This window comes from Aegilops tauschii, chromosome 5 (assembly GCF_002575655.3).
Source record: "Aegilops tauschii subsp. strangulata cultivar AL8/78 chromosome 5, Aet v6.0, whole genome shotgun sequence".
Lineage (NCBI taxonomy): Eukaryota > Viridiplantae > Streptophyta > Magnoliopsida > Poales > Poaceae > Aegilops > Aegilops tauschii.
In genome coordinates this window covers 554787429-554801170 of record NC_053039.3, presented here as the reverse complement: position 1 = coordinate 554801170, position 13742 = coordinate 554787429, and the positions used below count along the sequence as shown (strand labels likewise).

Here is a 13742-nt window from a genome sequence, read left to right as displayed (position 1 = left end):
AGTTAGGTTCTGCTTTTCTTTTTATTTAATTGTTTTGTTGTTTTCATCCACTATAAAATATCTAGGCATGTTATAAAAATGTGTTTGTTGCACCATATTCACATATGCAAATTATGGCACCCCCGAACATTTTTGTTTTAACTTTTGAAAAAAATTATTGTTGACATTAATTTGAATTTGAATTTTGAAACAGTTTCGAATCATCGCGAGGTTAACAACAGTGCCCGTGGTGACGCGGCATCATTAGCGTGGGATTACTGTAGCTTAATTATCCGGGCGTCACAGTCTATGATAGTGATATCTTTAATCTAGTAAGGTGGTTATATAATAATGACAAGGAGCATTAGTTATATTAAACAAATCCTGTTGTGGTGGTAAGTATCTTCAAGTGAAGGATGGATGATTGGCTTGGCACATGTTTGATAAATTTCAAATTCAGCCTTGATGTTCTTCAGGTTTGTAGGTTATCATCCAGATTATATTTTCTCAATAACGTTACTATTAGATAATGCATGATTGCGGGTTTTGTGCTTGGAGAAAACACTGCTTGTGCATCCAAAAATCTTTAAAACAAGTTTATGCCATAAAGTGTCCACCATACCTAACTATACATGATATTTCAGTGCAATTCCAAGTAAATTTGCACATGACACCTCTAAATCTTCAAAACCTCATCTGTTTTGTGTGCCCGTACAACTAATGGAAGCGATGGGGAAGTCACTATATTATATGCAAAATGTGTTTTCTCTCAATGAGCATGAAGTCTGTGCTTGATTTTTATTCGCAAGAGAGCTGGTATAGGGATGCCCATTACCAATTATGTTGCAAAAAGAAAAGAAAAATCAGTCCTCTGGAAAAGTTGAAAGTTGGCAGGCTCATGTGGATTCCGCTAGCTATAGTTTGTGTTAGTTATGATGAAGGAGGAGTATTAAATCACGGGAGCCGCTCTAAAATATGTTTAGCATGGAACATAATGAAAACCTTTATCGTTAAACCGCTGACAGGAAAAGGATACCTCTCAAAATAAAGTTATCTCTGTTTTAACGAAATGAGCTCTGTATATCCGCTTCCCTCTGCGAAGGGCATATCTTTTACTTCTTTATCAGTTTTATTTTAATGTTGAGTCAATTCCATTTTACGGCACCACGTATTGAGCATGGTATCACTCTTAGCTTTGTATGCATTCTTCTAATAGTAATTTGTTAAGCATTGTATAAGTATGATGGTTATCTTCAAACTGGGGTACCTAGTCATTATCTCTACTTCATTGGTTGCTTTATGTTTGCAATATAATCCTGAAAGAGTCGTGAGATACTTCATTACCAATTTATAATATGTTGAACTTAATGCAATGATGCTACTTGTTATTAGAATTATCATTGCCTATATGATCAAAAGCAATGATATATATTTTTTCAACAAATTCATTGGATACATGAGACTAAAACTGGGCAGAACAAAACAAGTCTGCCCTTGAGCAAACGAAAATTTCAAGGCCAAGTGCACAAAAGCTAGAGCTATCTAGTGGCAGCCAGAAAGCCAGAAAGGGCAAGCGCACATGCCCGCGCCAGTTCGAGAGGGGGTCAGGATTGAAGATGTCAGCTGAGTACAGCACCACCAAGCCGCTCCTAAACCAAAGCAATAATGTTAGCGTGCGTGTGGCGGATTGCTGTCTGATCGAAACCAACACCCGCATCAGGCTGAGCCGAGTTGAGGTCGCTCCCATCCTGTAGCACCGCCCCATTAGACCATCTCCTTCTTGGCTTGCTCGCCGGCCACCTAAGACTCACCGGTCAAACACCCTGCAGTCAGCTTACGCGCCGACACAGCAGTACAACATCCTTGGAGCCGCCTTCATTCAGATCGGCGTGATGCAGGTAACACATATCTATATATGTTGCCGCGGCAGAGAAGGAAGAACATGTCGCGCCACTAGTACTCAAAGTTCATGGCCTGCACACTTTGGACTTCAGATACCACCAACCCAAGTTGCATCATCCCTGCAGCTGCGCAAGTTAAAGAGAGAAACCATCAGCCCAATATTAGAGGACGGTAAAAAAAACCAGAGGACAAGAAATGATCAGTAAGATAGATATGAGGCTGCTTCTGGCTCTGTAAGAGAAATATGACAAGCATTTTGCAAACCCTGAGCTCCATCTCGTGCACAAAGAGCAGACAGCACCATTAGATTCATGACCACTTGCTACTCAATAGACATGACAACAATCATGTCATAACAAACTACCACTCTGAATTCAAGACCATATTAATATTAGTACAGAGTACATACATCTAGCAGCTGATTGATCATACCAGGGGCTGAAATAACAAGTCGTTAATTATACCCCAACCATACCTCAAGCAATTTCAGAAACTTCAACACGCACAAAAAAGAGGTCTATCACGATTCAAGTCTCAAGTATTACTGTCAGACACCACAAGTGAAAAGTGGGCCTCAATCGGTACAGATTATCGATGCCTCAGTGTGTGCTGCTTCAACAAACAACAACCCTAGTCATGACCGATTTAGCATGCACTGCAGTGTGGATAACAAGCTGAGAACTGTCCAGACTGAAATGAATGAAATGTGGACAAACCACATGTATTGAGGCACATACATATTGGTATTAACATAAGAAAAATACATTCCTCGGAGTGTCTGTCATAAGGAATCTTTGTCAGACTGAACGCACCAGGCTAAGTAGTAAATCCTAATTGGTCGTTCTGGAGACCATGTCATTCTACTATATAAGGATCTCATATAAAAGGAAAAATAGCAAGGCCAAGCAACTCATTCAGAAGGTTACCCGGAGCAAGGCCATTCTAACAACATTTAGTCCAGGAGGATCCATTCCAGCAGCTTCCATCTGGTACATCATTATGGTGGCCTCTCTGTACCATCCACCGCGTGCATACCCCATGGCCATGGCGTTCCAGCACACCGCGTCAGGCTTGTGACCCACTGCCTCAAACGCCCTTGCAGCATCTGCAAGCCATCGTTGCCTCGCCTACATGTGGACCAACCCAGACACGGCAAAATGGTTTGTTTCCACACCGTGCTTGATGGAGTCGCCATGCACTTGTTGTCTATAGCACCTATGCTTCTCTGATTCTGTGCATACCGCAAGGATAGTCGACAGGGAGAAGCTGCTCTTGGCAATTCCGGAGGACATCATGTCCCTGAAGACGTAGATGGCCTCGTCCAGTCGGCTGTCTTGGTGGCACGCTGTCATGATGAAACTAGTCCATGCTGCCTCGGGCACTGGCTCCTGCGAAGAACACCTCATCGTGTGAAGCACTTGCCGCGCACTGTCCTGCCGGGCGGAGATAACAGCGCTCCGCGTGCCTTTGTCACTGGGCTGCGGACCACACCGGGCGTAAGCTGCCTCTGTTGCCAGAGCAACCGTTCGGAGGGCCACCCCGCGGTCGCTGTTGGCCATGATAGTTGATGCAGTGATCCGTCGTTGTTGAGCACATTTATTTTCGTTAATTAGCACATGCCAATTAATTACTTTAACCAAAAACATGTGCTAATTTATTAAAAGCAGAGCTGGACCGGGCAGCTATTGAATTACTAACGTCGACAACTTTGCTTTACTGTCGGTCCAGATCTAATCTCGCTCTTTGCACGAATATAAGCATATAATTTACTGCCAAGAGGGGACCAGGCCTTGTTAGTTGAAATCAAAGGAGCTGTTTAGCCTGCTTTTCTTTTCCTTTTGAACACGACCTCTTCAGCTTGCTCATATACATACTCCCAAGTTAAGTAGTATTGGATTGCAGCTGCTCTTTAGTTCTTGCTGCGCTATTCCTCTCCTTACAGAAGTCTAAGCAGAACCTCTACTTCTGGGTAAGATCGGTAAGATCAATCCTCTTGAGTTCACAGGAGCATACTATTTTCATTCCATTTTCATTTTACCTTTCTGCACGGATAGCGTGTGGAACGGTCCAGCTAGGTAGTACAGTATCATCTTCTTCCAAAACATTTACCATAATCTGGAGAGCTGATCGTCTTCCTTCATCCACCATATGCAGTCGCCAGCCATGTCATGCTGGGATAGGATTTGGGATAAGTTTTGTGAAGAGTCACGTGAGAAGCTTGTTGATGACAGTTGTTGGGCAGAAGTAGAGGCCAAGAGTTATGCCCTGTTCATGGGCTATCTGTCCATGGCCGTCAAAGGTCTTGGTTTCCTGGTGCTTACTTGGACCACCGTCGTTCTTCTTGGCGGTTTCATTGACGACCTGCAAAACAATGATTTTTGGTGTCTTACATTCATCACCCTTGTGCAGACGGCTGGGTTAGTGCCTGCTTGTTACTTCTGCCTACTTTTTCTTAATTCCTGTTTCTGATTTGTTCATGGTATTCTGTAGCTCTGTATTTTTTTCGTAAAATATAATTTGTCTTGTCAAAACTTATCTTGTCCCTATCTAACCTGGAGGTATATATGAACAACAGGATCTTCGATGTGCTTCTGACTGAAAAGCTGAGCTATATTGGAGATGCATTTACTAGCATCGCGTATGTTGAATGCACCAGAAAGTCGGACAACATATGGCGAACTGTTCTGTCCAGGGTTCATACTCTGGTCTTGGCCATTTTCTTGTGCCCTCTGGTGGCTGTCTACATGGGTGGGTTGGTAGTTTCGACCATGCTTTCGGTGTGGCATCTGATACAACAAGATTACCATGCTGACGGAGTTAGAAACCTGAAGAAGGCGCTGCTTGTCTTGTATTCCCTTGTTCTGCTCCAGGGTGTGACTTTCTGCTATAAGCTCATGAATAGTTGGGCAAAGGGGTCTATAGTGAATGCAGTAGTCCACGAAAGAGGCTTTGATAAGGATTGTCGTGATGGGATATCGGATTACATACGTGAAACAATGATCGGATGTGAAAAGGACCCATCTTCCGTTAAAGGAAGGAACCTCATCACATATGCTGTGGGCCTGATGGAGTCTAAGTCGCCTGACGACTACATTTCCGGGGTAAGGATCCTGGACGCTTTCGCCAAAAAACTGGAGGCAGCAGTGAAAGAGGTCGAGGGGGTAGACGATCCGCACCAATACACAAGGGAGAATATACTCAAGAAACATCTGATAATGTCTGCAGCCTCTCCCGATATAGTCCAGAAGCTGCTGCAGACATTGGGCCGCATAAGCATATATGACAGAGAGACGAGGGGGCATGCCGCAAGGGTAGTGGCGAGCATTGCTCACGACATCCATTTGGGGAAATATCCAAAGGCAATTGGCTACATATCTTCCCTCCTTGACACATACGAAGAATACAGTATTCTCCAACCATATAGGGCAGACTGGCTGTACGAGACATATGAACAAGATTTCAAGCAAATATCCTTGCCGGTGAACCAAGATGACATCGTTGAGCAAGGGGACTATGATGTTGGCTTTGCGAAAACCTACAAGAAGCTGCTGGAGGTTGAGAGTGACCATGACCTTCTGCAGGCCTACAAAAGGCTGGTGGAGCAAGGCTTTCGCATCCTTCGGAAGCTCGCAGCCAACAATGACAACTGCAGAGTCATGTTCGGCACCCCATATCTGCTGCCAAAGATTATGGCGCCTGTGACCTCCGACCTACTCCACCACCGCAATGAGGATGGCCGCATGAAGCACATTGACAATGCTGCATGTTACAGCATAGTACAAGGTTCAATGAAGGTGATTGCCCAGCTCACGGCTGCTACAGGGCAGATAGGCACCAAGCTGCGTGATGAAATATCATGCAGTATGGAATTGATCACAGCCATGAGGACGATTCTCGAGTGTAAAGAATGCAATGAGATGCTGCAGAAAATAGCTATTTGGATTCTCACGCACCTACACCAGGATGAAAATTCCAGTCCAGGGCATGAAGGGACACAAGAATTCATTACGATGTTGGTTGACATCATGACCCATGATAAAAAGTACAAGGAGGCTAGAAGGGTGGTAGCAGCTAAAGCACTGGTGGCTCTATCATCCGAAACCGGGAGTGCCAGGATTATCATGGAGTCAAATAACAATCTTATTCACAGTCTGACTAGATTGATTGTTGAAAAACGAAGATGCTCACAAATGGCAGCTGAAATCCTTGAAAATATATGCATTCATTGCAACGGTGATGTTCAAAGCCTCAAAACGCTGAAGGAAGCTATGCCCATTGTGGTTCCAAAGGTAACTTACCGCCATTTGTTTTATTCATGTATTGACTATCGACCAGAATACTTAATTACCAGTTGTATTCTAGAAAATACTGAATTACCAGTTACCAAAAATAAGGAATTCCCTTCTGACATTGTATTGGCGGATATATGTATCAATATTCTAATGCCGCCAGGGATTCCCTCTTATTTCGAAAAAAATATACAAGTATTCTAGGATTGCATAGTGTTGGTAAATATGTTCCTTTCAGTGCCATGCCTGTCCGGCAAGTTAGAGGATGTTATTAATGATAATTGTACACATTCTTGCTTAACGAATGACAAGCAATGCGCTTGCATGCTCTCGGAAAACTATCATAGATGGTGTGATTCTGCTTTTAACTATTGCCTCCTGAAACACAAAAATATTGTTTCCGTTGCAGCTGCTTGAAGAAATACTTTTTTGGCCAACAGAAGACATATAGGAGGAACAGAAGTTAATCGGCTGATACCAGAACCCGGCATAGAAAACCAATGTGATGATTCCCCAGATAATGGCCAGGCAAACAACAACTCGTCGTCCGCACAGCAGCAAGGGTACAGCTCGTTTCGCATGTCATCTCATTGTGTCACAATATGGGGTGCATTGATAAGTGCAGATCAGGACTTGACAGATCTATTTACGGTAATCCCCCTGGAGGCGGTGGAATTAGCTTCGTAATGAAGCTCAAAGAGATCGTTGAAAAACATGAGCTCCCCAGACCCGTCTGCCTGAGAATAAGGAAGCTTGTCTGTAAGATGGTCATATCTATGATGAATCCCAAAGGCAGTTATGTCAATGATGGGCTGACGAGCCTGATGGCTGCACTGTCCAGTGCTTCAGATGACATGTTTATTCTTGATGGCTACATGGTTTTCAGACCAAGGCCTTTTAGAAGTCTTGCTTCCCTCGTGGAAGAAGCGCAGGTGCTTGTGGACAGAAACAAAGAGCTTTTCCAGAGCCAAAGTCATGCTTCAAGCTAGTGGTAGTGGAAAGGGTGGTGGCAAAAGAGCAGATACTTGTAAACAAAGAGCTTTTCCAGGGCCAAGCCCATGCTTCTACTAGCGGAGAGGGTGGTGGCGCGAAGGTTGCCAGCGATCTTTTGTTCAGTTGCTCTGGTTAATTAGCAGGCGGCTAGGGATGGCCTGCTCGTTACTTATGTTTCCCTTTCAGTCTAAAGGAGTGCTCTTTTCTTCTTTTCTTTTGATGGATAAAAAGTGTTTCTTTTGGTTGTAAACGTCTTTCCGGGTTGTGTAAAAGAGTGAAGCTTTATAAAGCTGAGCTGTATGCCTTATGGGCTTTTAAATTGAGACTTATCATTGTGGGAACCGTGCTTAAGCAGGAGAAACTAATTGGGGGGCACCCTCTGCGGAGGTTACTCTCTATATCCGCGGAAGCGCTTCAGCGGCTCCACATGGTGCATCCCAGCGCCGCCACGTATCACATGATGGACGCTTCCCCCACAAGGGCAGTATTTTTCGTTACTTTGGGTTTTTCGGTTTTTTTCTCAGTTTTCATGTTTTTTTCCAGTTTTTTTAATTCTGATTTTTTATTTTCCAGTTTTCGCTGGGTTTTTTTTCTCTGGTTTTCTTCAGTTTTTGTCAGACAGGAGCATGTGTGTGTAGTGCTTTCGCGTAGAGCACAGGTTAGTGTTTCCGCCCCGCAGAGAGCACAGGTGTGCTTCGCGCAGGAGCACAGTTGTGCTTCCTTGGGAAGCACAATTTAGATTGTATTGGGAGTACAGTTTAGTTTACCTTGGGAGCACAGTTTTGCTTCACCCGACGGGAGCACAATTAGTACACTTGGGAGCACATTTGTGCTTCTCTACGATTTAGCGCTAGTTGAGAGCACAGTTTAGTTACACTGGAAGCACAAGTTACTACTAGTTGGGAGCACAGATTTGCATGAAAAAAAAGTTTACTGAAACCTATCAACATGGAATCTAGTTTTGAAGATCTCGGCATGAGAAACGCAATGGTGAAAATGGTTTGTAATTTGGGCACAGGTTAAAGAGATAAAACGTTTTGAAAAAATGAATCAACAAAAAAATGGCACAAATAGTGAACCTCCCATCCTCAGGCGCGGGGTGAGAAAAACCCATCAAACTCTCTAGTTATGACAAGTGGCACACCGCATAGTGTTGGGGAGCTAACCCTCTCTCCTGCCACTCCAGTGGCAGCAGCCACCCACTCTTGTGTTGAAGATCGTTGAAGATCGTCGAAACGTCTTACTCCCCGTGGGAGGCCGCGCGTATATATAGATGGTCTTACATCCGGAGGTACTTTTCCCACAAATCCGCGGCCGTGCCATAGGCAAGCATCCTCATTGCAGCCATGCACTTCTAGTAACCAGAAACCCAATGGTTCCAATGGCATCCTTCATGATGAGGACCATCTATGGTAGATGCGATTGAACACTTGTCGTTGCATCCGAAATCGATGGCAGAATTATGGCTCGAATAGCGCAGTGGGAGCAATGTAGTCTCGACCAACATCAGATGCTCCATGCCCTATTCTGATTCAACACTCGATGTCCCTTTTTTGAACCCTTGTAGTTGAGAACATGCTTCTCCCACACACCACCGTGTCTGCAAGAACCGCCCTACGTTGTTTCATCCTCATATTCCTCCTCCTCATCCAACGAAGACGACTCCATGAACTCGTTGTGGAAGTACTCCTCGTCTGAATCCATCGTGTTTGCTTCAAAGTAAACAAGAACCTCAAAAAAGTTGGCAATGGCATTTGACCAAACACTGTCGGGCGTGGTTTCCGCCATGGACGGCGTCAGCAGGTAGCAGAAGATACCCGGGTTGCGGCCGGATCCAGAGTGGAATGGCAGCAATGTCCAACATGAGAAGGCACCTGGGTGGAGCGACAGAGGTCCGACAAGGCCTGGGCAGCGGCCAGGTTGGTACAATAGTGGCGTCGGTCACCGAGGAAGCGGATGCAGAGCACATGGGCGGTGGGGGGGGGGGGGCTCTAGATGGGGTATTTTGGGTGGGCCGGACATGTCGGAGTCCGACGTGGTGGACGTCCGGACGCCCGCAAACCTCCCCTAGATTTGATTCAGGTTTGTGGGATTTCAGACATCAAGACCAGTCCAGACAAATTTGATGACCGCCAGGTGGATGAAAAAAAATGTCCAGACCAGTCCGGTCCAAACATTTGCGGGCAATTTGGTGATCGGTGTTAGAGTTGCCGTAAGAAGTGTCGCACAACAACGCATAGGTGTGGCGACGCTATGTAGTAGTGTCCTTTATTGTTTAATTGATCTATTTAACCGGTCTAAAAAGTGAGTATTCCCATCCCTTCCCCATCTAGAGGGGGGAGGGCTCGTGGCGAACGCTATGTAGACGGGCGAAGGAGGGACTGGATGAGGTAGTTTAACTTCCACTATCCAGACATAATGCGAAGGTGATAATAAAGATCCTACTATGATTCTAATAAAAGGTCTTCTACCATTACTAAAATGTACAGCAGAGTTAAGGCTTGGCTGACACTTGCTTAATGATTCCTACCTGACTTCAGAAGATAAGTCTTCAGCCTCCAAAGAGTCCTGTGAGCTGTGAAATGTGATCGCCATCCACAGCCCAATTGCTAAACCATGTCATGGCATAGAACTCTTCCTCTGCAATCACAAAATAAAAAAACATTCTCTTCAAATCAATTCAAACATCTTTAACATCATTTCCAAACATGAGTATATGACAGAATTTTTTAACAGAGGCAGAGATATGACAGAATTTACCTGAAGAAATATTTAAGTGAGAGCTTAGGTGGGAAAAAATTATTGTTTGGTCCCCCCAAACTTGAACTCTCATATTCTGTCCCGTCCCGGTCCCCCCGCCCAAGGCAGAGTTCGTGTACCTCCGCCACTGCATACGGAAGTAAGCAGTAAGTGCCATGAATATATTCCAAACAGAAGTTGCTGCAAGGCTCGGCAAGCAGAATTACTTGCATAATGACATTGCCAAAGATGGTGGCAGCAGGTGGCTAAAGCAAGGCATTGGAGACGATATTTTTCATGGCCTTTCTCTTCTATATGATTGTACTGTTCATGAAGACATCACATTATGGTCATACCTGTGGATGAAATAAAGGTTTCTTAGATACATGCAACTAGTCTCACACATTTCTGCATCAGTATATCTGAACATGAAACATCAAAGATTACATGATTTTCAAATACCTTAATCACCTGTTGCAGGCAAGAATAGATGTTTTCCAATTGCTAGATACTGACCTCCACTTAATGCTTGCATTCCATGCAGGCTAGTCCTCAACTGCATTTATATTGAAGTACAGATTATTAGCGCACCCGCATTTTGGTTTGCAAATGCATAAATGTAGCATGCAGATAAATGGACAAACACACAGATAAAACACCAAAAGGTGCTCGCAATCTATTCAAACGCGCCTATGTCGACTGTGCGATATTGAAAGAAAAGAAATATTACTGTCTATTCTCAAACACTCCAATGTAACACCCTCATTTTGCCTTAAACTTCTATCAGAGTGCAAGATACGTCATCAGCAGTGACAAGAAAGTGAATGAACTAATCTTGAATTGGCTCTCCGAAAAAGGAATAATCCTGAAGAATTTGACAGATGGATTTGCATTCAATATCATGCAACAATTACCAACTATTGGTAATTGTCGATGTGGAATACTATAATACAGAGAGTCAAGGGAGTACGCTAGAAATTTCCCGTGAATATATACTGATAATTTTAATTTTAATGATAACTATAGGAGAGGGCGAGAGGCCCTGATATTATAACAGAAATGAACCTAAATCTTTGTTCTGCCTTCTACAGCAAGATAACGCATGGCATAAACTGCAAAAGACATACACAAACACAACATGGGCACAAGCTATGCTGAGTGTGACAGGAGTGGTGATTGGCAAAAGAAAGAGTGGTTTAGAGACGATTCACACAAAAATTCTGCAAAAAATGTGACTAAGATGTAGGGTTTAACAAAAATATATATAAGAAACAAATCATGTCAAGTAATTACTTTACCTACACTAAAGAAATATAGGTCAGTGCAACACACAGACAAAAAACCAACCGATGATAACTGTGTGATAGAATGTTTTGAGAACTTTAGATAATATGTGTACCAATAAATGTTTGGCTTAGATCAATGGTCAAGCGACATAAGGCAGTTAAAGAAAGATAGAGATGACATCAAAGTATATATATTTTTCAATCTGAGTGAAATTACCATTATTAAACCTAAGCAAACGCGCATGCCAAACCGCTAGTCTCAATGATTGGATTATGACGTGTCATAATCAAATTTTCAGTAATATACATCACACTATATACATACACACAAATAATGCAGCGAGCTAAGTAATTCCTTATTGGCCGTTCTTGAGATCATGTCATACTAGTCTATAAGGATCTCAATAAAAAGAAAATACTAAGGTCATGCATCTCATTCCGTAGGTCGCCCAGAGCACGCCGTTCTAACAACATTTAGTCCAGGAGGATCCATTCCAGCACATGGACAGCAAGGTGCCTTTGGTGAATGACATGTGGGCCCAATAGGTGTCTGGCCCACATGTCAAACACACAAAGGCAGCTAACGTTACAGCACTGAAGCAGCCTCCATTCCAGCAGCTTGAGATGTCCTCTCCTTCCTAAGGTACTCCCTTTTTACTCTATAAAAATGTATTCCCCTTTCTTCGGCACAGATCATACCGTAGATGTGCAGTGCAGCAGTCAACGATCGCATTCGGCAGCTCACCTGGAGCAGGCCATTCCAACCACATTTAGTCCAGGAAGATCCAGTCCAGCAGCTTTCATCTGGTACATCATTCTGGTGGCCTCTCTGTACCACCCACCGCGTGCATACCCCATGGCCATGGCATTCCAGCACACCGCGTCAGGCTTGCCACCCACTGCCTCAAATGCCCTCGCGGCATCTGCAAGCCTTCCTTGCTTCGCATACATGTGGACCAACCCAGACACAACGAACTGGTCTGTTTCCACGCCGTGCTTGATGGCATCACCATGCACTTGCTGCCCATAGCACCTGCAGTTCTCTGATTCTGCACATACCGCAAGGATAGTAGACAGGGAGAAGCTGCTCCTGGCGACTCCGGAGGACACCATGTCCCTGAAGACGTAGATGGCCTCATCCAGCAGTCCATCTCGGTGGCAAGCTGTCATGAAGCTAGTCCAGGCTGCCTCGGGCACTGGCTCCTGGGAACAACACCTCATCGCCTGAAGCACTTGCCGCGCACTGTCATGCTGATTACTTGCGATGTACAGCTGCAGCAGCGAACTACCAGTATCACCGCAGACTCTCTTTGTCTTGACGACGAGCGCATGTACCTGCTCACCAAAGCCCCTTAATCTGCTCAGCCGAGCACATGACCGCAGCACTGCCACAATGGCATGGCCAAGCAGATCACCAGCAAGCCCCTGTTCTTCTTGGCACATGCGGGTGAAGAGCCTTATCGCTTCGTCGTGGAAACACCCATCAGAGTAGGCGGACACCATGGTCGCCCACGTGATGCCGTCTTTCACGGGAATTTCGTCGAACACCTTGCGGGCGGCGGACATGTCACCGCAGGTCGCGTAGGCGAGCAGCAGCCGGTTGGCCAGCGGGAGGGGGAGGCCAGACGCGGCGCGTGCGGCGACGTGGGCGTGCACGGCGGCGACCTCGGCGGCGTCGACGGAGCCCCTGAGGAGGGAGACGTAGACGTCCTCGTCGGGCGCGACGCGGAGCAAGCCCATGAGGCGGAGCACGTCTCCGGCGCCCGAGGACGACCCAGAGCCAGAGGACGCCGCGCCCGTCGATGGTTCACGGCGGTCGTCTGGCTTGCCGTTGGTGGGGGCTTCGTTGGAGATGGGGAGCCTTGGGCGCGGGAGGAGAGGCGGCGGCGGCGGTGGTTTAGGCGGCTTCGGTAGGGCCAACAGCCGGTGCGTTCTTGTTGATGTCGTGGCCGGGGAAGCAGAGGCGCTGATGAGCAGACCGCGGCGGCGAGAGGGGCGCGGGGCCGCGGCGGTGGTGCAAAGCGGCTTCGCCGGGGAGCAGCGCGCCATGTCCAGTCGCGACGGCTTGCTCAAGTGGAGCCCACGCGTCAGTGTCTCTTACAGTATCAAATGACAGTGGTCTGGTCTGGGCTGGCCTGGGCTTCATTCTTAGCGTGTAGCTGGGCTCGAGGACAGCAGCGAAGGCTGCCCCTATGTCTCGCCTGTAGCGAGACGTAGGGAAGCCTCGCTCAAGGCGAGAGTAACTCGGGCCGGCATAGGCCCGCGGGAGGCCACAGCCTCGGTTTTTTCTTCACGTTTTTTGTTTTGTTTTGTTTTTTATACTTCCAAATATTCGAAACAAATATATAAAAACACTATACATACAACATTGAAAAAAATGTTGACCAAGCATTTAAAAAATGTTAAAATGTTGACCAAGCATTTAAAAAATGTTAAATATATTTAGAGAAAACGTTTCTCATGTATATAAAAAATGCATACAAAAATATACAATGCATGTGAAAAAAGTTGATCATTTATTAAAAAAATGTTAATCTAAACATTTCAATGTTAT

The 13742-nt window shown here is 45.4% G+C and overlaps 2 protein-coding genes across 3 annotated transcripts; one reads left to right on the top strand and one right to left on the bottom strand.

Moving 5' to 3' along the window:
• Positions 1 to 1352: 1352 nt before the first annotated feature.
• LOC109755506 (pentatricopeptide repeat-containing protein At1g31790) lies at positions 1353 to 13282 on the bottom strand. 2 transcript variants are annotated; one of them, XM_020314408.4, is made up of 6 exons: positions 11934 to 13282; positions 10365 to 10458; positions 10130 to 10258; positions 9924 to 10050; positions 9694 to 9803; positions 1353 to 2006 (listed from the first exon to the last, which is right to left on the bottom strand). In XM_020314408.4, exons 1-2 carry the CDS (start codon positions 13235 to 13237, stop codon positions 10455 to 10457), a joined length of 1308 nt encoding a protein of 435 aa, XP_020169997.1. In that variant the 5' UTR covers positions 13238 to 13282; the 3' UTR covers positions 1353 to 2006; positions 9694 to 9803; positions 9924 to 10050; positions 10130 to 10258; positions 10365 to 10454. The 2 variants fall into 2 exon arrangements, with proteins under 2 accessions (XP_020169997.1, XP_040247117.1); XM_040391183.3 differs by lacking the exons at positions 1353 to 2006; positions 9694 to 9803; positions 9924 to 10050 and having other exon boundaries at positions 11888 to 13282.
• On the top strand, positions 4045 to 7159 carry LOC109755498 (uncharacterized). Its single transcript, XM_020314400.2, has 4 exons — positions 4045 to 4298; positions 4457 to 6170; positions 6699 to 6733; positions 6796 to 7159. Exons 1-4 carry the CDS (start codon positions 4045 to 4047, stop codon positions 7157 to 7159), a joined length of 2367 nt encoding a protein of 788 aa, XP_020169989.2.
• Positions 13283 to 13742: the final 460 nt, after the last annotated feature.